Source organism: Vanessa atalanta, chromosome 7, assembly GCF_905147765.1.
Source record: "Vanessa atalanta chromosome 7, ilVanAtal1.2, whole genome shotgun sequence".
Classification (NCBI taxonomy): Eukaryota; Metazoa; Arthropoda; class Insecta; order Lepidoptera; family Nymphalidae; genus Vanessa; species Vanessa atalanta.
Genome location: NC_061877.1, coordinates 9399926 through 9427412, shown reverse-complemented (window position 1 = coordinate 9427412; position 27487 = coordinate 9399926). Strand labels below are relative to the sequence as shown.

The 27487-nt window shown below is 33.7% G+C and overlaps 3 protein-coding genes across 6 annotated transcripts; 1 reads left to right on the top strand and 2 right to left on the bottom strand.

The window, feature by feature from the left end:
• Positions 1 to 1471: 1471 nt before the first annotated feature.
• Positions 1472 to 5563, bottom strand: LOC125065211 (membrane-associated protein Hem). The gene is made up of 2 exons (XM_047672714.1): positions 5385 to 5563; positions 1472 to 5085 (listed from the first exon to the last, which is right to left on the bottom strand). The coding sequence occupies exon 2, from the start codon at positions 5082 to 5084 to the stop codon at positions 1707 to 1709; it is 3378 nt and encodes a 1125-aa protein (XP_047528670.1). The 5' UTR covers position 5085; positions 5385 to 5563; the 3' UTR covers positions 1472 to 1706.
• A 276-nt stretch (positions 5564 to 5839) lies between these two features.
• LOC125065106 (cell division cycle 5-like protein) lies at positions 5840 to 14393 on the top strand. 2 transcript variants are annotated; one of them, XM_047672536.1, is made up of 16 exons: positions 5840 to 6051; positions 6160 to 6425; positions 6574 to 6704; positions 6912 to 7071; positions 7526 to 7694; positions 7935 to 8069; positions 8216 to 8376; positions 9116 to 9274; positions 9757 to 9832; positions 9917 to 10009; positions 10372 to 10491; positions 11172 to 11292; positions 12468 to 12673; positions 13040 to 13202; positions 13476 to 13615; positions 14098 to 14393. In XM_047672536.1, the coding sequence occupies exons 1-16, from the start codon at positions 6007 to 6009 to the stop codon at positions 14242 to 14244; spliced, it is 2292 nt and encodes a 763-aa protein (XP_047528492.1). In that variant the 5' UTR covers positions 5840 to 6006; the 3' UTR covers positions 14245 to 14393. The 2 variants fall into 2 exon arrangements, with proteins under 2 accessions (XP_047528492.1, XP_047528491.1); XM_047672535.1 differs by having other exon boundaries at positions 10372 to 10540; positions 11110 to 11292.
• Positions 14377 to 27086, bottom strand: LOC125065105 (Fanconi anemia group M protein). 3 transcript variants are annotated; one of them, XM_047672531.1, is made up of 18 exons: positions 26875 to 27086; positions 26191 to 26323; positions 25697 to 25880; positions 24761 to 25026; positions 24542 to 24688; positions 23475 to 23599; positions 22903 to 23146; positions 22057 to 22165; positions 21494 to 21595; positions 21178 to 21361; positions 20303 to 20372; positions 19401 to 19589; positions 19029 to 19191; positions 18483 to 18671; positions 16011 to 18262; positions 15761 to 15936; positions 15168 to 15270; positions 14377 to 14944 (listed from the first exon to the last, which is right to left on the bottom strand). In XM_047672531.1, the coding sequence occupies exons 1-18, from the start codon at positions 27006 to 27008 to the stop codon at positions 14726 to 14728; spliced, it is 4989 nt and encodes a 1662-aa protein (XP_047528487.1). In that variant the 5' UTR covers positions 27009 to 27086; the 3' UTR covers positions 14377 to 14725. The 3 variants fall into 3 exon arrangements, with proteins under 3 accessions (XP_047528487.1, XP_047528489.1, XP_047528490.1); XM_047672533.1 differs by having other exon boundaries at positions 15761 to 15933; XM_047672534.1 differs by lacking the exon at positions 24542 to 24688.
• Between the last annotated feature and the right edge of the window lie 401 nt (positions 27087 to 27487).

Sequence of the window (27487 nt, the reverse complement as noted above, 5' to 3'; positions counted from 1 at the left end):
ACACGTGAATCCTGAGACTGAGGTTAAACCTGGGCAAACAACACACACACATACCACCCTATCATGCGCTTAATTCGGTTTTATTATTTATCTCGTGCTCATTTCCGAAATAAATTATTGAAAGGAACTACTAACCCAATTAGAGTAGCACGGTGAAATAATGTCCAAACCTTTTCCTCAAGAGGTGATAAGGTCTTTGCCCAACGACATATACACAGGTAAAAAGTTAGATAGGTAAATGTATATTGAAAAAGTATTAAAGGTAAATAAGAGACATTATTTCAAGTGTGTATTCATAATTATATACAAGTTACAAAAGTGTATCTTAATAATAAGCATATTTTAATTTTGCAATATTTTTATTGTTTGCAAAAGTTTTTATCAATGAGAACTAGTTTTAATACAAATATGAAAAAGTGTAAGATGTCGATGTTTGTTTTTGCGTTGCAGGCGAATATATATTTTTTACAAATCTTATAAAATACAAACTTCTTTAAACTTTGGATATTTTTATTCTTTCGTAATAAAAACTTGTACATAAAATTATGTAGATACATAAATTATATGCTTACTTAATCATTGTTGCATGAAAACAATTAATAGATTTAATATTACGTTACTAAAACTAGGCTATAGTTTAGATTTTCGTAAAAACACCATAAACTATGACTTCGTTAAACATAAATGACTTTAGTTTATTTGTAGATTCAAATACAATTAAAGATTGTAAGTGTTTTGAGAGTAATCATATTATATTAGTACGAATGATGTCACTGTTATTCACGCAACTATGATGCTGTTATTAAATTACTTGGAAGGGAAATCCGTTTTTAGAAGATAAAACGATTGGCAAACAATTTTGTATTTAAAAAATTATAAATCGGTGGACAAAATATTACGTAATATTTTTTAAACAACAGAAATATAAAACGAAATATATCTTAATTATACACAAACGGTTTTAAACTTAACACTATTTTATGAAAAAAAAAGTACTTATAATGGAAGTCAGAAATTGTATAACCAATGGATTTTATTCTTAGTGAAAAACGTATAAAATTAAAAATATTGCTTTTTAAAATCATGTTTCTTTACTAAATATATTAAAGGATTACTTTGTAGCAGAAAAATGTTTGGTTCTGTAACTATTTGTATAAAATATTTATACAAATAGTTACAGCGTTAGGGTCGGTGTCTAGTTATGCCAGTTTCTGTACTAAATTATTAGACTAAATCGAGTGCTTGTTATGTAAAGCTAAACTCCCACTAAGTGCTGCTGGAAAAAGATGAGATTTTTTTTATATACTCCTTTAAAAAAACAGAATAAATAAAGTACAACTAAGCCTAAACTACCGTTATCTATTTTATATAAACTATCTTAGCAAAAGTATAAAAATTATAACCAATATACTTAGATACAATATAAATTTATAAGTAAATGTAATGTCAGTAAAAAAACAAGTCAATTTATGTTGATATTTATACAAAAAAAAAAATGAAAAGGAATACTATACCAGTCTCATTAAATATCGATTAATATTTTGTTGAAAAAATGCAATTATAAATCACTTTGTATTTCTTTGATAACATAAAAAACAATGATTTCAATAATTTATAATTAATATAATCTATGGAATAATTATAGCAGTATCAAGAAAACTACATGTACGTAATCCTTAAATCTACTGTCTTTTAAATAAAATGAATTATGAATGCAATAGTATTTGCTCCTGTTTGTATACTTCGTGATAAGCATTCCTAATTAAAACGTAAGGGAAACATGATTCCAATAAGTCCATAGTAAGGAAGGGTGATTCTTGAACTATAAGATCGAGAAGTAAGTAAACGGATTCGCGATTTTTGATGGCTTCTTTTTCTGTTTCTTGTCCAAGGCGCAAAAGCGACGAGGAGGCCAATGCTAAAAATTCCTTCATTCTGTCTTCAATATCGGCCTGACCACAAATCGTAAAAAGAGCACCAAAGATATGATTAATAGCAGGAGCCATACAGTGTATATTATTTGCGTGGCCTTCCAACGACGGTCTATAAAACGAACCTTCACTACGGGCGAGTCTCGGAAGAGAAACTGCCACAAATACCATAAGCAAACAAACAATGAGATGCTCCTCTTCTTCTAACTCAGCCTTATGTTGGCGTAGAGCAGAAGCTAGTGTGGGATCTACCTTACAAGACAAACCAGCAGCTGAGCACATTTCGGAAATGACTCGAGTCGGATCACCACTTGGCAACTGCTGTTGGAAGTCTTTAATTGAACTTATCAAGAATGGAATACGTCGTTCCAAAACATCAAGTAACGACTCTTGGGCTATTTGTCGGAAACTCAGAATAACCCCAATTATCGTCATCCTTTGTAATACATTGTCAACATGTTGTAGCCTCTTAAATTGTTCTCTCATTATTTCAGGTTTGTCAAAATTAGTTCGTAGCATCTGCAACACCTCTTTATTTTGCACAACTAACTTTTTAAGTTCTTGGACTTGACTAGCTATATGCCACATCAATGTCTCACTTAATAATTTCATACCATATGGTCCAATTAACTCGGCCAATGCTCGTAGTTCATTAATATCTGAATATTCTTCCGCGTTGAAAGGAATAGCACCTTCAGCTGATAGGCTTACAAAAGCTTTTTGGTTCATTGAAAAGCAAATGCTGCCCGCGCTGACTCGTCTGAGTAAAATCTCCGAGTACCACTGTGTGTATAATGATGCGATCGTTTTCTCACCATGGCTATCCATGTTTTGTGTCTGTTGTAGTAGGCAATTGTTGAATACCCTAGTAATATCAATGTGTACATAATTTTCAACAGTTTGAAGAACATTCATGTATGCTCTGACACTGACTAATAATTCAGACGGTTTAGCTATTTCACTAGTGTCCTGATTGAACATAACCATTCCAACTAATGCTTTCGAGAACCTAGTCTCCAAATGTTGGTGTAAATATTCACGGGGGGCAAAAGTGTATTCCCAAACATTTACAGTAGAACAATAATTAATGGCAAAGCAGAGTTCTGTTAATGCCATATGAAGTTTGTCCATTGTAGTCAATTCTTCCCTGGTTTTTCTATAGCTTTCAGCTCCCGGTTTTATTACTTCACTTGGATTTTTCTTATTTTTATCTTTTTTCTTTCTGTTTGCAAGATGAGCAATTGTCTGCGCACAATGTTTTGGGAGCAATTTGTCACTCATTGTGCATTGTTCATCACAAATTGTTGTTATTATATTTTTTGCTTCTTTCGCCATTTCTTCCAGGAAAATATTAACAACAGAAAGACTCCTTTCACGTATATGGTGTCTTTCTTCTGGGCAAAGCTCATGAGTACAGTTTTGGAAGTGACTGCAAATAAGGGGGAATGCAATGATATAACGATTTTGAGCTGGAAACTCTAAGCACATGTGGAATTGGCTCTCAAATATTTTGCTGTAAAAACAGAACAAAGATAAGTCAGATGTCTCTACCATGATCTCATCAAGATTATCAACCATTTTTGTATGAAATACCATTTTATCAATGAATTGTGACAATTCTCTTTGATCTACCAAATTAAGTTGTGCTTTAGCAACAGATGTATATGCTTGTAACCTAAACCAATCTAAGCGGAATGCACGAAAATCAAAGAGCTCATTGCTTTCTACTTGTTTAACACTTAGATTAGCTGCTGTATTACAAAGAGATGAAAGGATGACACTTTCGTCCTCAGGACAGACTTGTAGATTTTGAATCATCAGGTTAAGTGCTACTGCATCAAAACCTGACAAGTATTGTACGTAATACCTTTGCATAACTTGACTATATTTGCGCACAAGAGCTCGAAGCTCTTCCATATGAAATAAAAGTTCTGGTAATTGACGATCAACTAAATCTTCTGTTGATTTTCCTTTTACTTTTTGAGGGGGATTATCATTATGGCGTAGTAGCCAAAAAACTTCATCTCTTGCATAACACAAGCCTATAAATATCAATAATGCTTTAGGCCCCAATAATCCAGGCTGGTCTGTTAAAATTAGACCTAATTCTTTTAAGGCCGTTCTTAAAAACTTTCGTCTCTCTCGATGTTTATAGCCTGCTTTTTGTACAGAGTGATGATAGCAATCCTTTACTTCAGAAATACGTTTTCCATATCCTTTAATACCATCGAAATAGCTCTGAATGTAAGTATGTATATAAATAACTTCATCTCGAAATAGTGCAACAACCCAACCGGACTCTAAAGCACTAACCCACATTTTGTTAGCATGGTCCTGTTGTAACATTTGATGACAGAGTGCAAAACCAAAAATGACCCATCTCTCAAGTGACTCCAATGAAATATATTCACATGACATAGTGTTAGTTTCTGATGGCTTTAAAAGCTGAGTGGGATTACTAACTAAGCTTAATTTCTGCTCTGACCTCCAATGTTCTGCTGTAAGATTTCTAGCAGGATACACATGCCATAATGAGTTCAAGGCACTTGATAAAACTTTCTGGTGGGGTACAAACTCTTCTGACAATTTTTTTAAAGGAGCATCATAGTCAACAATCAATTGGCCTAGCCGAGGAAAACTGGAATCTATTTGATTATTAAGCATTTCATGGGCTGCATTAAATAATCCGAGCACTGCTTTTCTATCTTCCACTCGAGACAGCAAAATCATTAAAGATACATATGTTGTGACCAGGTCAAGATAATTTTTTGTTAATTCAAAGTTCAATGTCAAATCCAGAGTCAGTTGACAAGCATCCATAATGTTCAGGAGCTCACATACATTGTCTTTAAAATCTAAAAGATCTACAAATGTGTAATAGTACAATGACAGTGATTTAATAATTTCATTTCTGATATTTGTAATTGCTTGAAGGCCTTTCACATCAATATTAGGAAACCTTCTTACAATGTGTTTGATGGACGATTCCAAAGTTTTATCTGACAAAAAGGCTGGTTTGGATTTGGCATCTCCGCATGCTTTCTTGATATTGTAAATTCTTGTCAACATACCGATGCCCCGGTCATTGAGTATGATGAGCTTTTCAGCCAGCTTTTGCTGGCTGATGTGAACTGACCTTGACAGAGTAGACATTCTGCAAAAACATTACTTATCTGTAAGACATATTCTTTCAAAAGTATTACTGGACGTCGAATCGCAATATCAATAAACGGAAATCAATCGGTTGCTATACGAACCGTGTCGGATTTAACGTCTACATAGACCCAGAATAATCCAATTAATCATTTCCGGGCACAAATTTTGTAAAATTACGAGATTATCCATAAAATAATTAAATTACAATAAATAGGTAATGAAGTATTTACTGAGCCATTAGATAATTTCATTGTTATTAATCTAATATTAATAAAAATAGTACCAAGTATAAGTTACCTGTGATTATTTAGTAGCGTTTCACTTCGAGGAACTTAGAAATAAATAAATTTTCTCATATTATACTTTCAGAGGATTCCATAACTCACTTCTCTTTTTTATTATTTCTAATTTATTGGCACAAATTGATAATAATTTATCTGAAAAGGGAGTGTCTTATCGAGAAACGCGTTGAACGATTCCCTTCGTTTGTTTAGAAATGACAGTTAAAGCTACCAACCTTGCAAATATGTAACATATTATCTACTGTAATTATAGTAATGTAAGTTTATTTCTTAAACAATTTGAGTTTTAAATGAAGTGACAACACTATTAAATACATCTGCTTATTTACATTTTCGTGAAAATTATATTAAATGCTATAGAGATTTAACGAAAAAAAAAAATAAACATGTTTAATGTCATTATCTATTTCAAAAATATTATCTGTAGCTTATGGCGTCTCCAGTCCCCAATACATTTTCGTTTGATAGGATTAGGAATTGAAGTTTAATGACGAAATGTCACAATCATAATATATTGCAATTGTGATGTTTTTGGGTTAGAAATTTAGCATCAGAAACTAAAACTTAAGATAAAGAAACTTTCTAATCACAAAATTTTGTAATATACGAATATCACCATGCCGCGAATTATGATAAAAGGTGGCGTTTGGCGGAACACGGAGGTTTGTTATTTATAATAATTAAGATAATGAGATTTTTTTAAATAAAATTATTTAATAACCAAAATTATCATTCTACGTATTATTCTAATTATCATTTTATGTACCCAGGATGAAATTCTTAAAGCGGCTGTTATGAAATATGGGAAAAATCAATGGTCTCGTATTGCTTCGCTACTTCACCGCAAATCCGCCAAACAATGTAAAGCTCGTTGGTATGAGTGGCTGGATCCGAGTATTAAGAAGACAGAATGGTCACGAGAGGAGGACGAGAAGTTGCTACACCTCGCCAAGTTGATGCCAACGCAGTGGAGAACTATTGCTCCTATCATTGGTCGTACTGCTGCTCAATGCTTAGAGCGATATGAATATTTACTGTAAGAAGTCTCATTCTCAATAATTAAACAAACTAAATCACTTAGAGAAATTTGTTCCAACATGCTGTACACACGTAATATGATCTCATTTGATTCACATTACGATATATTAATTTAAATATCTCACAAAAATCCTTTTAAATTTCAGTGACCAAGCTCAAAAGAAGGAGGAGGGTGAAGATATGGGAGATGATCCTCGTAAACTTAAACCGGGAGAAATTGATCCTAACCCAGAGACAAAGCCAGCTAGACCTGACCCAAAAGACATGGATGAAGATGGTAGGATTCTTCCATAAATCAATTTGTATTACATTGACCAATATTTAATTAAAAGTAGAGTATTATTAATTTTTTAATTCCTTTAAATGAAAAACAAATTTTTAACCCAATAAAACAGTGATTAGGTTTAATATAATTAAATATTATCATTTTTTATTATTTTGAGATATCTAAATGTCTGTTATTATCAAATAATTTTCTTTTTAGAATTGGAAATGCTCTCAGAAGCAAGAGCTCGCTTAGCCAATACACAAGGTAAAAAGGCAAAAAGGAAGGCCCGTGAAAAGCAGTTAGAAGAGGCACGCCGATTGGCAGCTCTGCAGAAGAGGAGAGAACTCAGTGCTGCTGGAATTTCTGTACCAATTAGGTTACTTTTTTTTTCTTTATTCTTTTCAACATATTCTTCTATTGTCTTTTAGTTTTTAAGTAACTATTAATTATTTAAAATAATTTTATTATTGTTTCATCAAATACAATTAACATTTTAACAACATGTACACATAGAAAAATGTGTTTTAAAATCTAAATAAGAGAACTAATCTTAATAATATAAAAACTGAACATGTGTTAATCCAAAAGAGCTATACAAATATATTTCCAAATAGGTGTACTACAAATCTCATAGCAAATAGCAAAAAAATCATATAGCAAAACAAATATAAGAAGAACAGAGCCAATAACACCTCTCGTGTTATTGCCATATTTATAAATTATTTTATAACTTAGAGGCAAAAAACTTCAACTGTAATTTCTTCAATTTGTTGTTATTACTTTGATAATTTTGGGTGAAATTAGTAACATCTATATTTGCAATATTTCAGGCGTAAGAGGAAACGTGGTGTGGACTATAACTCAGAAATACCTTTTGAGAAAAGGCCAGCTGCTGGATTCTATGATACATCTACTGAAATTGTGGATCCCATGGCACCTGATTTTTCAAGACTTCGTCAACAACATCTTGACGGAGAACTACTCTCAGAAAAGGAAGAGGTAGATTAAGATCTTGCATACTTAATATTCAAACTTAAGTATAAGATTTTATGTTACTAGTATATTTTATGTACCATTAATTTTACAATTTTATTATTAGTAAAATAAAAATGTTATATTAAATTTTCAGTTAGATGGCTAAATAAGTTTAAAAATTAAGTATATATGATTATTCAATTAAAACACAATATTACTTCATTATAAGTGCTTAAAGAAAACTTTACGAACTTTGTTTTTCAGAGAGAGCGTCGCAAGGACAAACAGAAACTAAAACAACGCAAAGAAAATGACGTGCCTCAAGCAATGTTACAGGGTGACAATCCTGCACGAAAAAGGAGCAAACTCGTTTTACCTGAACCCCAAGTTTCAGATCAAGTAAGCCCAAACAATATTTATAGCTTTTATCTTAAATAATATTATTACCTTGGTACACAGGCACATCGCCTTCATCGCATCGCATTCGTTTGCCGTTATTCCACGACTGGTTAAGATGATATCTCTTTACATCTTCTATCCCACAGGAGTTGCAACAAGTGGTGAAGCTCGGCCGCGCGTCGGAGGCGGCGCGCGAGAGTGCGGGCGAGGCGGGCGCGGCCACGGACGCGCTGCTGGCGCACTACGCGCTCACCCCCGCGCCCGCCACCGCGCTGCGCACGCCGGCCGCGCACTCGCAGCGGGACAGGTACACAAATGTTATATCATTACAGATTCTTTTTAGCTGACTTCAAAAAAGACGGATCTGTAGGAGTATATTACTCTACAGTGTACAGTAAGACAGTACTACAATTTACAATGAAATCTTTATGATGCGATTTTTTTAATAGATAGTGTTTCAAGAGGAAGGTTTATAAGTATAATACACGCATAATATAGTAGAAAACTAATTTAGAGGTATCTAATGTGATGTCATAAATATATATAATTTTTTGCGCTTACATTGGAAAAGCTGTTTGTACCTTACGAGATAGATAAAAAAAATGTAATACAGTATTGTACACCTTAAAAAGATATACAAAAAAATTACCGATGGTATATCTTAGGGATAACTCACATTAACCATTTTTTATCCTTTACTTTTTACAAGAAATAATGGCTTATTTACGAAGCGATTTTAAGCAATACTATATAAATCCTTTCTCAATTAAGTACCTTAAATATATTGTGCATTTAATATAGATCAATATGGCTCTTTACAGCATGTAATCTAAATGAATATTTTCGAAGATATTATAGATAAAAAATGCAGGGACATAGCGGACTGTAATGTCTAATGACAAATACGCTGTAAAAGTTGTAGTATCAGCATTGTACCGGTGCAAAGTTGGGGCGGGTCTTTTATAGACAATTTTTTATAAAATTAATTGTTATAAATTAATAATTATACGATTTTGTAGCAAATTAGAATTTATAATTAATTTCAGAATCCTAATGGAAGCACAAAATGTGATGGCCCTAACACATGTGGATACACCTCTGAAAGGCGGACTTAACACTCCCTTACACGAGTCTGATTTTTCCGGAGCCTTGCCACAGTCCCAAGCAGTCGCGACGCCAAACACCGTTATCGCTACTCCATTTAGGTAAGTTTTTGTATTAGATTTATGAGGTAAGGTTTTAAATAATATTGAGTAAAAAAAGCCGTGTGACCCCGGCGTCTAGCGGAATGGCGTAAGGTCTGAATTCATGGGTGTCATAAGAATCGTTTTTATGAAGGGCATCCATCAATCGAGCACGTAAATCAATTGATTGTCCCTGTCGTAGTGAGGAACAAACCAACGGGTTAAACTGTCTTCAAGGAAAGTTGACATCTAGTAGGCTGCTGTCTGTATAAGTCTGCAAAATTTTATCTATGAATTTTACACCCTGCGCCGGCCCAAAATAAATGGGATAAGGGTAAGCAAATGATTATAATGTCAAGTTAGTATTTATATTTGATAAATACATTTCAAAATTCATCATTTAACTTTACACTTTTTTTAAGTGATTTGAAAATAGATAGTTATATTTAATAAATCGTTCAGAGAGATATTATTCAAATGTTCTTTTTCACTTGTTTTTGCAGATCAACACGCAGTGAAGCTTCGACACCGGGCAGCTTCGCTACTCCTGGTCATGGTCCCCAGCAGCCCGGCCTAGTAGTAAGTTTTACGTGATCCACTAATGGGACCACTAATATAGTTATGAAATAAAATAATTGATAAATAATATTGTTCCTTCCATAGACTCCTGGCTTACGCGACAAGCTGAGTATAAATCCAGAAGACCAGTTAAGCACTGGAGAAACTCCACAACAAAATAATCAGGTCCAGAAGCAGGTAATTTTTTTTGTACCTATCTGTAAAGGCTAACACATCGATTACATATCTTATTTTATTTTTTAAAAATGTATACTTTATAAATTTCCTGAGTGAAACTTAAAACAAAATTATAATAAAATTCTCCACTATTGAAATATTTGCAACCAACCACCTCTGAATCTAACACAAAAAGAATCATATAAATCAGTACAAAGGAAAAAAGGAGACCTACTTTTTTTAAAGTTGGGTGTAAATGATATAGAAAAGGATGGTAAAAATGTAAAATTATATTCGATTTGGAAAATCATCGAATATTGAATACGTAAAATTTTTTCATCATTCATCTTTTTTCCTATAGCAGCGATACATTGTCGTTTCAGCTGAAAGCATCAGTGCGCACCGCGCTGCAGGCGCTGCCCGCGCCTCGCAACGACTACGAGATAGTGGTGCCCGAGCACGAGGCGGAGTCGGGCGAGGCGGCCGGCGACGCGCCGCCCGAGGACCAGGCCGACGCCGACGCGCGCGCGCTGCGCGAGGAGGAGGAGCGCCGTGCGTTGCAGCTCTTTTACTTTGGCTTACACGCAAACGGCCGTCCCATTTATGTCGAGACCGTTACTCTGAACGGAATAAATAACCTGCCACACAGTCAAAAAAATAAACTTATTCGACATGACTATAAAATATTGCTCTTTCCCTCGTCTGATACTAGCTAAGGGAAAAGCAGCCTTTTAGTTCTGTTAATCTAATTTGATTCCTTGAAAAAATTCTTTATTTATATATTCAGGGGAAGGCAACCGGTGCACCTGCCCCGGCCTCCACAACAGAGAAAATCGAAATTTACATAATTCCGACAAATTAACAATTTTAATGTCTAGACATAGTCAAAATTATAATAATATGACTTACTACTGTTTTAAAAGTTATTGCTAAAAAGACTAAAAACCTAGTCAAGGCTGTGACATAAATGAAAATATATTTAAATGAAATAGTAAAATAATTATTAGAGGCCTCTTCACTCTTCACTCTTCTCTTGCTCAACGGCCTTAAGTTCGCGTAGTGGAGACCTTTAAACCGGGTCCCGTAGATAGCGTACATAACGGTTCCGCCCCGGCGCACAGAGGCGGCGGCGCGGGCGCTGCGCTCGTCGGCGCTGGTGGCGGGCGCGGCGCGGCCGGCCGAGGTCAACGCGAGCGTGGTGCGCGGCGCCGGCCCGCTCACGTCGCTGCAGCGCGCGGAGGAGCTGCTCAAGGCCGAGATGCTGGCCATGCTGCACTACGACGCGCTGCACGACCCGCCGCCCGGTAAGTACACTACATTTATTCATATATACAGTAGAATCCGTTTATTATGACTCCGCTTATATTAACCAACCGTTTATTGTGACGTATTTACACTATGAAGTTTGGTTCTCATATAAAATTCGTTGTAAAAAGGTCGGATATAATGACTTCCCTTATAGTGACAGTTCGCTTATTATGACCCATTTTTAATAAATTATGTCCAGTTATAATGATCGCCATGATTCTTTACACCTTCGGTAATGTTTCGTTAAACACCCGGCTCGTTTTTATTTTTAATCTGAGTGAATAATTGACACTTGAAAGGATCATCACATATGAGACAAAAGGCGAGGAAGAACCATTACCTACCGCAGAAGATTTATTCATAGAAATAGTAAAAATGATAATTTGTCCATGGCTTTGTCCTCTATACACAATAGTATTAGGCACTGTTATTACAAGGCAAAAGCAGACAAAAATTACAGATTACTTACATGAAAATATGAATAATGTAGGACATACTTACATGTTTCGTATGTACTTATTACGTGCAAAATACCTATTATTATACCTACCTATATATTTTATTTTTTTCACAAAACGCTTTGTATGACGTCTGGTTATTATGACGTGTTTGTCAATTCCCTTCGATGTCATTATAAACGGATTCCACTGTATATTTTTTATCGTAGAATCCATATAGGTACTATATTTTTAGTGTCTAATGTCACCTAGTCTGGGCGGACTTGTTTAGAAGTTGCATTCGTTACGATTCATATTTCCTTATAGTACTGTAAGAAATATTAATTATTCTTTACATCACCAACGCGCCATCAACCTTGGGATCTAAGACGTTATGTTCCATGTGTCTGTAGGTACATTGGCTCATTCACCCTTCGAACCAGGAACACAACAATACTAAGTATTCGTGTTTGGCGGTAAAATATCAGATGGATGGGTGATACCTGCCCAGATAGGCTTGTACAAACACCAAGTAAAATACCTATTCTACTTTACAATATATCTAGACTGACACAGTGTAAAGTAATAACAAACTATAATTATCCAGCTGCCGCTTTGAGGCATACTCGCCTTATAAGGAGAAGGTTAATAGTTGAATAATTTAATTTTATATTAAGAAATTGTAACCATTTTCGTTACTCGAGCATGAATGCAATATTTTATAATTAATATAGGTGTGGACAAGAAACGTATAGTTCAACTGCAAGCTTCGCACCTGGCGTACCTGGAGCAGCACCCTTACGAGCAGTTCACCGCCGAAGAGCTTGATGAGGCGAAGGAGGAGCTGCGCAAGGAGATGGAGGTGGTGCGCGCCGGCATGGGCCACGGAGACCTCGGCATTGACGCCTACACGCAGGTCTGGGAGGAGTGCCTCGCTCAGGTCAGTATGTGCATGCTTTTATTTTAAAGCGGAGGATGCGCTTGTCACAATAAAGCTTATTTGAAATTAATTTAAAAAACACGCATGCATAAAGTGAGTTTCTAAAATAACCTGAAGAGGGATATATAGGGACCAAACCGCTGTCAACAAATGCGTCAATAATATAGGGTTAATGACGCAGGCATCAGGGGGCTCGGGGTAGAGTGCAGGCTCTCATAAAGCCGATGTCGATAAAGTTGTAAAGGAGGAATTTCATTACAAACAAGAAGAGCAATCTGTAACTTATACATTAACCCCAATTTATTTTATAAACAAGACAAAGTTTAAGGAAGTTCAGTTTGATATATGTTCAAATTCAATTCTCAGGTGCTGTTCCTACCTGGACAGAACAGATATACGCGCGCTAATTTAGCCAGCAAGAAAGACAGACTTGAATCTGCAGAGAAGAGATTAGAACAAAACAGAAACCACATGGCAAAGGAAGCTAAGAAATGCTCAAAAATGGAAAAGAAATTACGAGTACTTACAGGTAACATAAAAAACAAATTACATGAGTAATACATTGCAATAACAACTCGACTGCAAATTAATGGTGGTTAGTCAGCATACTGTAAAGTAATTCATCAAATCGAATCTCATAATGTTATATTACAGACGAGTGGTGCCGATGAGGGACCGCCCTTATATAAACGAAATAAATAAAAGCTTGTATTTTTTGATATTATATGAATAAAATTATTTTTACCCAAATTTATAGATGCCTGACTCTTTAACTACTATAAAGATTTATTTTTTTCAATAGGTGGTTATCAAAGCAGAACGGCATCTCTAATAAAGCAATTTCAAGAGTTACAAGATCAAATCGAACAGGCGAATTTAGAGTTATCAACGTTTAAATTTTTGGCTGAACAAGAAAAGGCCGCCATTCCACGTAGAATAGAGGTTCGTATTTCTTTTAGACTATTTCGTCTGTATTTTGATTTTATTATTAGAGGTTACGGGTCTGCGTCAAACAACTTTGTTACTCGGGCATTACTAGGATAAGAGACATTTATGATGTATATTCCATATGGTTTTTATATATTCAATTCGTCCTACTCTTAATCAGCACGAGACCACAGAATACGCAAATATGACGTAACATCGATTTCTAAAGGCACAATCTTACTTAGTACTTTAAAAGGTAAGACTAAGAGTCTTACGTATATTAAATTTAATAAAATAATCATAGCATAGCATTTTCGATATAATTAACTTATATTATAAAGAATTATGCTCACACTTTTTACATAGCTATACTTTAGCTAGTCTTTCCGAACGTCTGGTGTTCAAGCAGCAAAGTTAGATGACGCTAATTTTAAAGGGGAGCTTTTGCTGTTTTATTTACATACATCAAGTTGGTTACTAACATTATATTTCTTTAGTCTCTCACAGAAGACGTCAACCGTCAAACAGAACGCGAAAAACAGCTACAAAAGCGATATGCGGATTTACAAGCTGAGTTGGAAGAGCTGCATAAAATAAGAAAGACCAAGGAAGTGGAACCAAAACCCATAGAAGCTGAGGTTTAATGGAAATAATTATTAAATGTAGTAATATAACATAGTTAGACCATTTAGATTGTATTTAAGTATGTTATAAATGTCTGACTTTTCTCTTAGCATCGATACAAATATTATGTAAAGAGTAAATAAAAAGAATAATCTATTAAAAATACTTTTATTTATTATAATAAGAATAAATTATTGTTCATATTGGCTCATGATCCGTAGTAGAAGTGGACGAAGGGTGCTAAATTATATTTACAATAATTTGTACATCAACAGAATATTTTTTGAAAATTATAATCAAACGATTATTAGATGTTCTCATGATTAAGAAGCTCCCTAATGTACATACACATACACATTGCCCATTAAGAAGACAGTAACAATATTTTTACATACTAGGAATAATAAAATAATTATTTGAATAAAATTGTACACCTACTTAACAAGACACAAATATCACAGATAGAAGTGACCAATAAATGATTGGACAATGAACTTGATATCAACTACTATCATCAGAATCACTGCTAATTTGTCTTTTAACATTTTTAAATTTTCTCTTAATAACTGGACTTTCATCATTCCTTTCAGTAATTTTGGGTAAAGCTTTAGAAAACTTTTTATTTCGTTTTTTTTCTTCTAACAACATTTCAGCTAGCTCCAGCTCGGACACTTCATTAATTTGTGTTAGTCCAACATGGGAATCCACGCAAAAACTATCCTGAAATTATTAAGAGTTCGACATCAGTAATATGTAATAAATTGTTTAATTTTCTTACAAATTGTACAGCTTTGCTTGTAACAAAATTATAGAAATAACTACATATATATTTTTTACATCAGGATATCAAATATAATTGTAAGTACGTTATAACGGAAGTATTATTCACATATATGTGCGCCCAACGATCAATATAGTAATGTAATATTTAGTAAAATCTTACCATCTCATAAGTGTCATTTTCCTCAATATATTGCGATAAAACATCAGCTTTTTTGTACTTGTTCGTGAACTGTGGTATTTTGAACACTCCTTTTACTGGGCTTCTAAAATGATTAATTAAAAAAATATAAAGTTTAATTGAAAATCACACACACCACAAAAATGTTGAAAAAATTACATAAGCAAAATAATAAAATAATTAATCATATCGGCATATAACAAAACATTCAACTTAAATTACCGCTTTTTTATAATATAGGTTGGTGGACAAATGGGATATGAACCATTTCCGATGTAAGAAATATTATTTACATAGTCAATGCACCACCAACCTTGGGTGTTAAGATATAAGGTCCCTTGTACTACCACTGATCAAATTAGAACTAGTATTGCGAATGCCAGATGAGCGGGTGATAACAGGCTTGCACAAAGCCTTACCAAACGATTTTTTTATGTTATATCATTTTAACTAAATGAATTATTATTTTAACTAAACAACTGACCAATATTTTGTCACAAAAAATCAAATCAAAATTGGTTACAATAATATCGGTATTTTTTTTAATATTCTTTGTTCATAATTCAAATACATACTTGACAGATTTTAAGTATATAGCCTGTATATCCTCTTCATCGTGAGTGATATTTTCGTCACATATGAAATCTATGATGCTACCCACGCTTTCATCTGTGAGTTCATCACCACTTCCGTATTCATCGTCTTCTGATAATTCAGCTTCCAAGTCAAGAAATTCACTTGCTTTCTTCTTCTAAACACAAGTATAAATCATAAATATAAAGTAAATAATAATAAATTAACTGTATAGCTTTAAATAATACTCACTTTTCTTATTTTATTTTTGGTGACACCATTAGCATGAACATCGTTCGATTTTAATTTTCTCTGAGGTTTTTCATTACTAACAAAGTCATCATCGCTGTCACTAAAAGCTATTTTTCTCCTGTTCAATAAATGTGATGTATTCGTTGCATCTCGCAAAATATTATTTGTGGGACTGCATTTAGCATCACGTCGATACATCTGAAGTTTATCAAGCTTACTTTGTATTTTTTCGGTGTCGTTACATTTTTGACTTTTAAATAATAACGGGTTTTCATATTCTTTATGTAAGTTTAATCTTGGTGATGTATTGGGCGATGTGAGCACGAAATTAGCATACGTATTGTTATTTCCAAAAGAATCATTATTAAATTTGTTAGATGTGAGTGCTGCAAGAACTTTTTTTTGTAAAGTTAGCTTTTGACCGTGTTCCTTATTTAGTTTTTGTTTTTTATTGAAGTGTGATGAAGCAAAGTTATCGTCTTCAAATTTTCTTTTAAATGGCTTATTTTCAATTTTTCTTTTCTCTATGTCCAAACAGTGCTCTTTTGTGCCGTCTTCGTCGTCGCTATCAGAAATAAGAATACTTTCAGATAGCGGTAATAGAGTTGTCATTACTTTTTGCTTATCAGATTGGGTTACGTCCATTCTTATTGTTTTATCTCGCTGCGTACAAATTATCGGTGAAGTAGTTCTGTTTTGTACAATTTCATTTCGACCTTCATCACAAATATTCGATATTACTAATCCAGAGAGATTTTCCTTTTCGGTATTTGGTTCTTTATTGAAGTAGGGTGAAGCAAAGTTATCGATTTCAATTTTTCTTTTATTCGACGTATTTCCGTCTTTAATTTTCTCTGTGTTGGCAGCGTACTCATGCGTGCTGTCTTCATCGTCGCTATCAGAAATAAAAATACTTTCAGGTAATGGTAATTGCGAAGTCATTACTTTTTGCTTATCAGATACTGTTGTGTCCATTAGTATCGTTTTATCTCGTTGAGTAGATATTATCGGTGAAGTGGTTCTGTTTTGTACATTTATATTCCGTCCACCAATATTCGACGTTGTTAATCCAGAGAGGTTTTCGTTTTCAGTTTTATTAATCATATCTACGAGTTCAGTAATTGTAAACATACTCTTATCACTCGTATTTTTTAAGTCTCTTTCGTTATTAAGCGTCGCTTTTAGATTATCAGCTTTACCATTGTTTAAAGGCGTAGAGCTTTGAAATTGATTTGAAATAGCCCTCGTCGTATTTGGCTTACGCATTTGGCTACAAAGAATAGGAGACGTTGATTGTCCATTTATTTTTATACCTCCGGATAATATAGACGGACTCGGTGGTCTCACTGCTCTTCTTTGGTTTGTTCTCTCTTCAGTGTCTCCGTCTGGTGAAACTACGATCTTTGTTTTAAATGCACTGTTACTAATTAGTGCAGGCAAATTATTTTCTGTGTCTGACTTTGGAAGTTCATCATCTGAGTCTGCAAATATGTCTTCGATACTGTTCAGCCGAAAATAATCTAAAGTTTCTTTTGGTTTAGAATTATTTTGATCATCGTCAATATTCGAAACAATTTCAGGACTACTTTCAGCGAATATGTCATCTATATCTCCTATATCGAAATTCGTGTTTCCATTGGTTAGCTTTCTGTCTTGACTAACTTTCTCTAAAACTGGTGAATCTTGTTCACTCAAAGAATCAAAATCAATTTCTATATCAAAATTATTACTAGTGTCTTGAGCAATATTGTTTTCGATATCTGTTTTACTTGCATCTATATTAAGATCTTTTCTATCATCATTATTATTAGTTTGATTATCATAATTAAGAAAAGAATCTACATTTAAATCGTCTATCAAATCAATATTCGGTAAATTAGGTTCTGTATTAATAGGCATTAAAAAAGGTAAATTTTCTTTTTCTCGTATGCTTTGTATCATTTTACAATTGCAAACATTGAGACAAATATAGCAAGTCTTTGTTACATTTGTGTTTTGTATACAAAGATCCACTAATAGATTAATGACACGCGTCGGTATATTACCATCATTGTGTATACCTAAATCATTAATAAGTTTTGTATAATTCTTTGTTGACTTTGTAGCAGTACTGAATAACGTTCGAATATCACCGTCCTTCTTAGACGGAGATTTTATTAAAGGTAACTTCTGTTTTTTCTTTATTTGTTTAGGTTTAGTTTTTACCGGTGAAGAAAATACATTCTGAGATTGTGGATCTTGACTGGCAATAGCTAGAAATATTAAATAAAATAAAAACAATGTATACAAAAATAGGTTTTAATTTTCTTAAAAGTAAGTAGTCTGCTGTTCAACATACTTTTCAGCTTTTTTAGTACAGGTGTGGCACTTTTTTTTTTGTTGAGCATTAGAACTTAAGATTTGGAAATCTCCGCTTACTTGAAAAGTTCACAAGCACGTAATAAAATCAGTGTTGTAAAAAAATATACATACTTGAAATTTGAGTAGAAGGAAGTATATCCGAATTCTTTCCTTCGCTTATTTTCAAAACGGCTGTCAATATGACCGTGTCCTCAGAATGTCCAATATTGATGGTCTTTTGTAAATTTCTCTGCCATTCTAACCACGTTGATAAGTTTAGAAGGGAACCGCCGTCCACATTTGTGATTTGTTTAATTGATTCTGTGAGAAACATTCCCGAATTAAAACGACAGTCGTTATTATCAGAGCTGCCAGCAGAGCCAACTTATTTTATACGGTTCATTGAAATTATACAGAATTAAATCTTATTATACGAAGTAATAAATTTGTTGAGCAGTGTTGCCGTAATTTACAGACAACCTTTTTCTCAATTTACCTACGAATTTAATAAATATTAACAAAACTGTTACGTATTGTTCTGCCTTAGCAACAATGTATATATAAAAAGTATATCCGTAATATAGTATATTACGGATATACTTTTTATATCCAATTATACAAGATAATCTGACATTATACAAGATGACCTGACAGCCCTGGATATAACCGTTTGCTTACCTTTGCTCATTGAAAAATAAGCGGCGGGCTGCGCAAAAAAATTGCAATCCCGATAACCTCTTGGGTATATTTTATCAAAATCGTCCTTCTTTATCCATTCGTTTTGATTTGATGTCCCTCTAGATTCCTTCCGACATAACATACTCTTCAAATTTGTTTGACCCTTTAATCAAAAGGTTAAAATTCTTAGCTTAAGTAATTTGTAGTAAACAATCAATCAAATCAAGCTAAATGAGATTTAAACATAAAATTTTAATAATTGTTACTAATATGATATCTCCCTAACAAGTATTAATTATAATTAATAAAAACAGTATGTTTTACTAAAGTGGAATAATTATTTATTACAAGCGGATATGGGATATCGTTTACTTTTTTTGGTCGTTCCGAATCTTCTTTGTTTTTCGCTTTGTCAACAGTTATGTACATTTTTTGACACTCCGGCGTCAAGTCTCGAGGTACCATCCGAGGGTTCGTCTTGTATAAGCTATTTTCAACTTCTTTAGATTCCAATATTTTTTGATTTAGTCCGTCCCTCTGACGCATACTTTCTTTCAATGTCTATAACAGTAGATTTTTTAATATTTTTAATTAACATATTAAATATAGAAATTATTATACAAACTTATACTAATTTAAAATTAATTATATAATTATACATATATGTTATATCTTTGTTACGAACAAACGGCTGGTCCGATTTTAATGAATCTTTTTAGTGGGTATCTGGATTCTTTCTATTGGAACTCCAGTGGTTGGAGATGCGATTATTTTCAACAAAAATAACTTATTCCACTCATACGAAGTCTGAACGGGCAGCTTGTTTTATAAAAAAATATCTAAGCCTTTTTTTATTATTTATAGGGAATTGCCAATTCCCTATTCCATGCCTATCCTGTCCCATCGTACCCATGAATACCGGTGTACACACTACTCGACCACGGAGGCCGTGAATGAATGACAATAATAGCATAATAGTTCAAATTAATAACATTACATTTCCTTATCAGTCGCTTGGCCTTTTGTTTTCCTGCATCTCCGAGCACGAGATTAATATTATAAACACAAATTAAACACGTGAAAATTCAGTGGTGCGAACCCAAATTAGAAGCCGCAGTCGGTTAAATTCCACGAGTTATAACCATTGCGTCATCACGGCAGCGATATATATCCAAGTACAGGTTTATTATTATTAATACACTCATACAAAAGATGCGTCGCGCCAATTCTTAAATAATAATAATAATAATAATATGATCACAATACATGCATACCTGATGTTCCTTGCCCTCCGTGACGAGGATGAACACTTGCCCGCCGCGCTCGCGGCCCGTGCGGCCGCACCTGCGCGCGCGGGGACACTTTAGACGCGTCGTAGACACTTGTACACACTCTTTTCCAGTCATAACAGGGAAAAAAGCCAAGTAAACAACATTTGACAGCTAATTGACGCGACATCATTGGTCGACAGCTCGATTAATCTATGATATTCACAATGTCGTCTGTTGTATTATAAATAAAGATATATTAATCATGAACCCTTAATAGCTCATAATATAGCTCAGTTATTAGCAAATCGCTTGTAATATGTAAATCTAAGGTTTGTTTATCTTCTATCCTACTTCCATTGGAATAGGCTATAGGTACCTAAAGCCGTTATATGCGATATATGATTCATATAACAATCGTACAAGCATAAACATTGTGCTCTTCCGATTTAAAGAGTGTTGGAGTAACACTGATAATTGAAAATATAATGGTTTATATTTTTACAGCGCAAATATATTTGATTAGTATGCATAGTTAACTCTACGTCGTGACTGTGCACTGAACGATGGTACTTTTATGTAATCATATTTTTGATTAAATAATAAGATAACAAAAGAACCTTCTATCCGCTCTTATGTAAATACACCACACACATACATTGTTCGAATTGTTAATGATCGATTTTTTTAGATATAGTATCGTGTGTATTGTATTATTTATTACAACAGTATTAATTCAGCGCGATGTCGCCTTTAATATAAATGGTTACTGTGCTGTTTATCCAGTGTCTGTTATCTCAACGGCAACGTCATGCCGTTTCCCGGTACGACAGACGAGTCGGTCGCACCTCCGATATATTTCCCCGTAGAAGCATAAATACCTCTGCACGAGGCGGACGGGCGAGCGCGTGGACACGTCGAAGCAGAGGATGAGGTCGACGCTGCCCACGTCCAGCCCCTCCTCGGCCACGCACGTGCACACGAGCGCGTTGCAGGCGCCCGAGCGGAACCCGCGCATCACGCGCAGCTGCTGCTTCTGCGACACCGCCGCCTTGCCGTCCCTGCCTGCGGCCCGAACCGAGCGTCTTAGTCACTACTACCCCTGTGCGACGCTTCCCGCTAGGGCCGTAAAATCTTAGCACTCGTAGTTGGCGACGTATCGACGATGATAAAAATAATTCTATTAAGTTCACTTACCGGAAGTCCCTTGCCCCACAAACATCTGTGGAACGATCAGAGGTCGGCATTGCAGAAGTAAGCAGTGTACGAGATGAACGCTTTCCCGGTACTCGCAAAATACTGAAAACAAGTCGTATCGTTAGTACGTCCATCAATTCTGGGACATTTTAAGTATAAAATACTAAAGAAAACTTAGATAGAGATAAGTAGTAATCGGTTTAAAATGGAATTTTCATATATTTCATATACAATGCGGTATGTTTTATACGTTGCATATTTATCGGAGACAAAAATTGTCGGCCAGGCATTTTAAAATTTACAATATTAAAAAAAAAGTGTAAACAATTGATAAACATAATAATAAAAATATATACAGGCTCAGAGCGGGCAGATTACTACGGATGCGGCTCAGTATTGTTTGTGCTTATTATAATTATTGTTTGAATGTAATAATTAAAGCTTATAGCTAGTTTTTTAGGAATGATTTTCCGTTACCTAATTGAAATTGGATTGTGCCAAAAATTTGCAAATCATGCCATTATTAGAACTCGATTGTTGAAATATTATACCAAATATCATACCTATGGCTTTAGTTTCCTGTCCTTTTTGTTTTGCGTTAGTGAAATGTTCGAGCATAATTTCCTTCAATTTATAAAATTTAGGATGACCAAAAGCTAAATTCTGAGGTATCTGAAATTCCAATTGTGATATTACAAATTTTTTTTTATGATATAGTTAGCTGGATGAGCAAATGGGCCATCTGATGATAAATGGATACCATAAACGCCCATAGACAATGCCGCTGTAAGAAATATTAACCATTCCTTACATCACCAATGCGCCACCGACCTTGGGAACTAAGATATTATGTCCCTTGTGCCTGTAGTTACACTGACTCACTCACCATTTAAGCCGGAACACAAAAATACTGAGTACTGCTGTTTGGCGGTAGAATATTTGATGAGTGAGTGGTACCTACCCAGACGGGTTTGCACAAAGCCCTACCACCAGAATGATGGCAATGGTATTAATTAATAAAAGCACTAACAAATTTCAGTTAGATTATTATCCCGTAGTATTATAATCAAATAGATAATAGAAACACAAGGATTTGAAAAGTGTGTATAGCGTTTCGATTGGTTAACTCTGGTTTAATCATAAAATTGTCATTACAAACCAACCAATCAATGAGCTTAACATATTAAAACAGTAATTAATGTTTGGTTAAATTTACAAACAATTCATGAATGATTTGTAATATCACTGATTATGATCGATTGCTTAAGAAAACGATCGTCGATGTATGAAAATGGACGATGAACAATATTCCCTACAATTGGGAGATCAATAGTAAAATTATAATTGAACAAGTTCTACAATAAAATTATATGATAATGTAACTTAAACGACACTAAGCAGAAACTTACTTCTGGTATCGTTCCATCTGGTAATACACTTCTATCTAACAAGAGGGGATCAACGCCGAGATCGTCTCTTAATCTCTCTAGTAAAGCGGTGAGTTTATCATCAGCCTGTATCCACGACTTTTCAGGGTGTTCGTCGAAATAATTCAGAAATACTCTAGAGCCATGCTTCACGAGCAATTCATAACCATGGTACAATGCGATCAATAGCGTAAAATCTTTCATAATGAAGTTATGTTGTGGATGTCTGGAAATATGAGAACAATTCAAATTCAATCACTAAAAAAGAACGACAGCTCATTTGGGAAAGAGAGTACGCAAGAACGTACGCAAGTTTACAATTTATTACTATAAGGTATAGTCTGAAAAAAGGACAGTTTCATTCTCGAAATCCATATTAAAAAAAAATAAAGGTCTAAGTAAGTTTATACTTTTTAACTACAGGTTCGTAAAATACACAATAAGTTAGTGTTTGTTTATGTGTTAATGCTACATATATCAAAATGTTTCACATAGTCCTTAATAAAAAAAAAATCTTATTAAATTTTTTAAAATAAAAGTCGCTGTCTGTATACCTGGCACCACGTTCTGTTGTTTGAAATTCTTTGTAGAGCATGACAACCCTTCCCTTGGTTAAATTACCTACATCATGGGAAAGAATATTCAATTGTTTTAATCTTCTCGCATATCCATCAAGTATCTGTAACATTTAGATATTCTATCACAAAATGTGGCACTCTGTAATTGTACATAAAATGTGGTTAAATATATCATATATATGTGGTTATAAACTACCCAAAACAAATATTAACCCTAAGTTATTCTACGTTTTGGTGAAAAAAATATTTTTAAGGTAATGATTAGCGAAGTGAAGAATATTGAGACATTTATGACTTTAACCAATGTTTTAAGCGATAAATTTAATAAAATTCTCAAGTGAGTAGTAAAAAAATGTTAAGTGGTCAAAAATTCATAGCATAAATTCGCAATCTCTTGCGTTCCCAGTTACATTCTGAATTTGCCTTGTTTTCGCCGCCATATGGATATGGAAACCGCATCAAAACTAGTGCTGATGATTCAGGAAAGAGAACTGCAGAAATCAGGGGCAAGAAATCATGGTGAGTTGCGATGAGCAGAAGGTGTGGAAACGCTATCAGCGAATGGTATAACAGATAGACACGAGTAAGTGATCGGAATATTCGGAATCGATTTTATGAAGCTGGCAAACGTTCCAGAGTACATAACTCGAGAACTGTTTAAGGAATCTAAAATGGAGATTTTTAGTGATGATCGACGCGTCTGACGAAGTGTAGGCGAACGTTTTTTGGAATTTCGGGTTCCGGAATAAACCGTTTAGGGTACTAAACCAAATGTTTGGTACGGGATAAGTTTGCGTGGTAAAACAAGGCTGGTAATTCTGGAAAGAAGCTACTGTAACTACTGCCAGCTTCGAGCTACACGCTCGGAGTAGCTGGCAGCAGTAGTATCTGGCCTTATGTTATCCCATTTTCATAAGGAGTAGTTGAATACTTTACCTATAAGAAAGACAATGCTCGCGCAAATACCGCACTGTATAAGGTGGACCTTATTTTGTTTTGAACAGTTTCTATAAGGCGTCTCAATTTAAGCAGTTAAGACTTACCTCGACGTATTGCTTTTTCAACTGTGTCAATTCAGCGCCCAATGGGATCACGACTGTATTAATTTTACGAGAATGACTATATGACACAACATCTATACTATTTTCATTCCTTAACTCCAAGTGGGCTATGCGTAAATTTTTTACAACCTTAAATGAAAAATGAGACTTATTGAAATGTGTACTTCTACTAATGTGTAATGATTATAAAAAAAATCTTACATTAACGACATCTTCAACTTTGCTGCCAGGTGTAGCAGACAAAGCAAGTACTCTATATATTCTGTGTCCCATTTCTGTAAGAGTGGACATGATCTGACAATACGCATAGTTCCCTTTTGCCCGATGAGCTTCGTCAACAACAAGACACCTGATTTTGTCTCCCTGACATATACCCGACTTTATATCATTGTATATAACTTGAGGTGTCGCAAAGATTACTCGTTTTGTTATCCAATTTGTTTTTCTCTTATTTAATTGCATGTGTCCTGTAAAACATTTCTATTAAATAACAATGCATTGACTGTTGCAAGGATTATTTACATTACAATATTATTTTTTAAAATCAACATTGTAAATGTGTTTATTATTCAGTATTTTTTTAATTATAACAGGTTTAACCGAGAATATTAGGTAAGACAATTGTATGCAATATAATAATAATAAAAGCCTTTATTCACTGGCCAAATACTTATGAATAACTTATAACACTATATAATATTTAATAGTTATAATCAATTTAGTTAATTAAAGTGGTATGTAGAATCTTCAGCAACCAGTTTGTTGGTCAGATTGTCTTTCGACGATTACGAAAATAACGAAAAAGACAAAAGTGAGCGATATCTTACTAAAGATTAAAACCCTGAACTGGACATAATGTTGCCTACATTATGAGAACAAACAAAGAGAAATGGGCGAAAGACGTAATGGAATGGAATCCTAGGAATGGAAAAAGACAAAAGGGGTATCAAATCAAAAGATGGGAAGATATCCTAAAAAAAGGTTGGAGAAGACTTGCTCATGACAGACACGAATGGAAGAAACTAGGAGAGGCCTATGTCGAAAGACAACCTGACCAAAAAACTGGTTGCTGAAGTATTCAATATAATGGTTAGCAAATATTTTAAGGATTTTTTTTTATATTTTTATAAATAATACCTGTCATTTCTACTGTGTCATTACGAGGCAATGCTATTATATTGTAGCAAGCTTCAATCTGTTGAGCCACGAGTGGACGTGTTGGTGCCATAAATATAATTTTTCCCGTTGGATACCAACGATAGAAGTTAAACATTACAACTGCTGCTATGAATGTCTTGCCCAATCCAGTTGGTAGACTCACCTGGGTTTGAAAAGTATTTGTAATTTTCATTTAAATCAGGATCAACTATTTTATTTACATTTACTTAGTAACAAGTGCCTTCGGGAATTAAGCCCATTTTTTACCAACAATTTGGTTAATAAAATAATAATAAGTACATATATATTTAACAAACAAATGAATTTACATATTGGATCAAGTTAAAAACAAGTATTTTCAGTGGTTAGTTAAGGATTTTAAGGCCAACTTGTTAACAAGTAGCAAAAGAATAAGTTTATCAATCAATATAAACAAAATCCATCCAATGATAATTAGATGTTTAAGAACTTACTAAGGTATTTTTTAAAAGAGCAGCTTTGATAATGTTGTACTGATAATCCCTTATTGGGTAGTTTGTAGGATAGATCCATGTTTTACCAGTTAGTTTATCATAACCTTTAATTTCTTCATCACAGCAAAGAGCACTAAAAAAAAGTTATTATTGTTATTAATATGTTCTGATATAAAATAGATGATTGCTTATTTATATTTGTATCCTTTGTGTTGGACATTGTTTACTGGATTAAGTAGAAACCTCGTAAAATTTGTTAAGATTTGCTAATATACCATTGAGGTATGTATTAGTATATACTATGTAACTAAACTTTAACCATGTTATGATACATCTCAAGTACCACATTTGATTAACTTTGAAATCACCAATGATATAAAATAATTATAATAACAATATAAGATTATTCGGACATTATTCTGTACATGTTAGTGAAATGTTAATAAAACTTTTATACTTTACTATCACATAAAGTACAGTAAATGGGTCAATTTAATATTGTATTAGTATGATATATTTAGTTGAGACTTAATTATCTGCCTAGGAAGCATAAAGCCTACAGCATAAATATCAACAATCTTCTACATACATAACAAACAAGTACAATAATATAAATAGTCTGTATACGTACCAGTACATTAGAATTATTTTAGTATTATTATTATAAATGAGTATTTTCATTACCTCACATCCAAGGCACTTTCAGTGTTACTTTTATTTCCATTGGTGTCTCTGAACGAAAAATTATTGAAATGCGCGAACACAGATGATTCGTCAAACACTTCATCTTCGTCTAAATCATCATTGTTTATTTCCATTTTTATAATCTATTTGTTTCCGATAGTAATTTACTTTTCAATATTAAATATAAAAAAAACAATCGATGATATTTAACATTTTTCATTAATGTAATATTAAAAAATAACTAATAATCATCATCAACATCTTATTTTTATTTAATAACAAATTCACATTTTTACAGAGTTTGTTTAGTGCTGTCGTCTATAAAATACCAGCAAAGATTGTGTACACAATCGCTATGTTATAAATACCAGCGAGATAACGATACTATTGATTTATTGATAACTTAAACTTGAGCTTGTCACTTTGACAAATCACTATAGTCAGATTACTGATTTCTGACATGATTGTAACTGACAGTAGTGTTTAAATGTCAAATAAGTTGATTGGTAATAATTGTCATAACTCATGAATCTTGTATCTACGGTTTTGCAGGGGGAAAAGTATTTAGCGACATAAATGAAAAAGGGGTTCCGTAAATTGCGAGAATGCGTTG

Coding starts and splice junctions, on each gene's coding strand:
- LOC125065211 (XM_047672714.1), bottom strand. CDS start 5,084: ATGTCTACTCTGTCAAGGTCAGTTCACATCAGCCAGCAAAAGCTGGCT.
- LOC125065106 (XM_047672535.1), top strand. CDS start 6,007: ATGCCGCGAATTATGATAAAAGGTGGCGTTTGGCGGAACACGGAG. Junction 6,426..6,573: donor GAGCGATATGAATATTTACT/GTAAGAAGTCTC, acceptor TTTAAATTTCAG/TGACCAAGCTCAAAAGAAGG. Junction 11,293..12,467: donor GCTGCACGACCCGCCGCCCG/GTAAGTACACTA, acceptor TAATTAATATAG/GTGTGGACAAGAAACGTATA.
- LOC125065105 (XM_047672531.1), bottom strand. CDS start 27,008: ATGGAAATAAACAATGATGATTTAGACGAAGATGAAGTGTTTGACGAA. Junction 23,147..23,474: donor ACAACAGAACGTGGTGCCAG/GTATACAGACAG, acceptor TCATATTTCCAG/ACATCCACAACATAACTTCA. Junction 15,271..15,760: donor ATATACTTAAAATCTGTCAA/GTATGTATTTGA, acceptor TAATCATTTTAG/AAGCCCAGTAAAAGGAGTGT.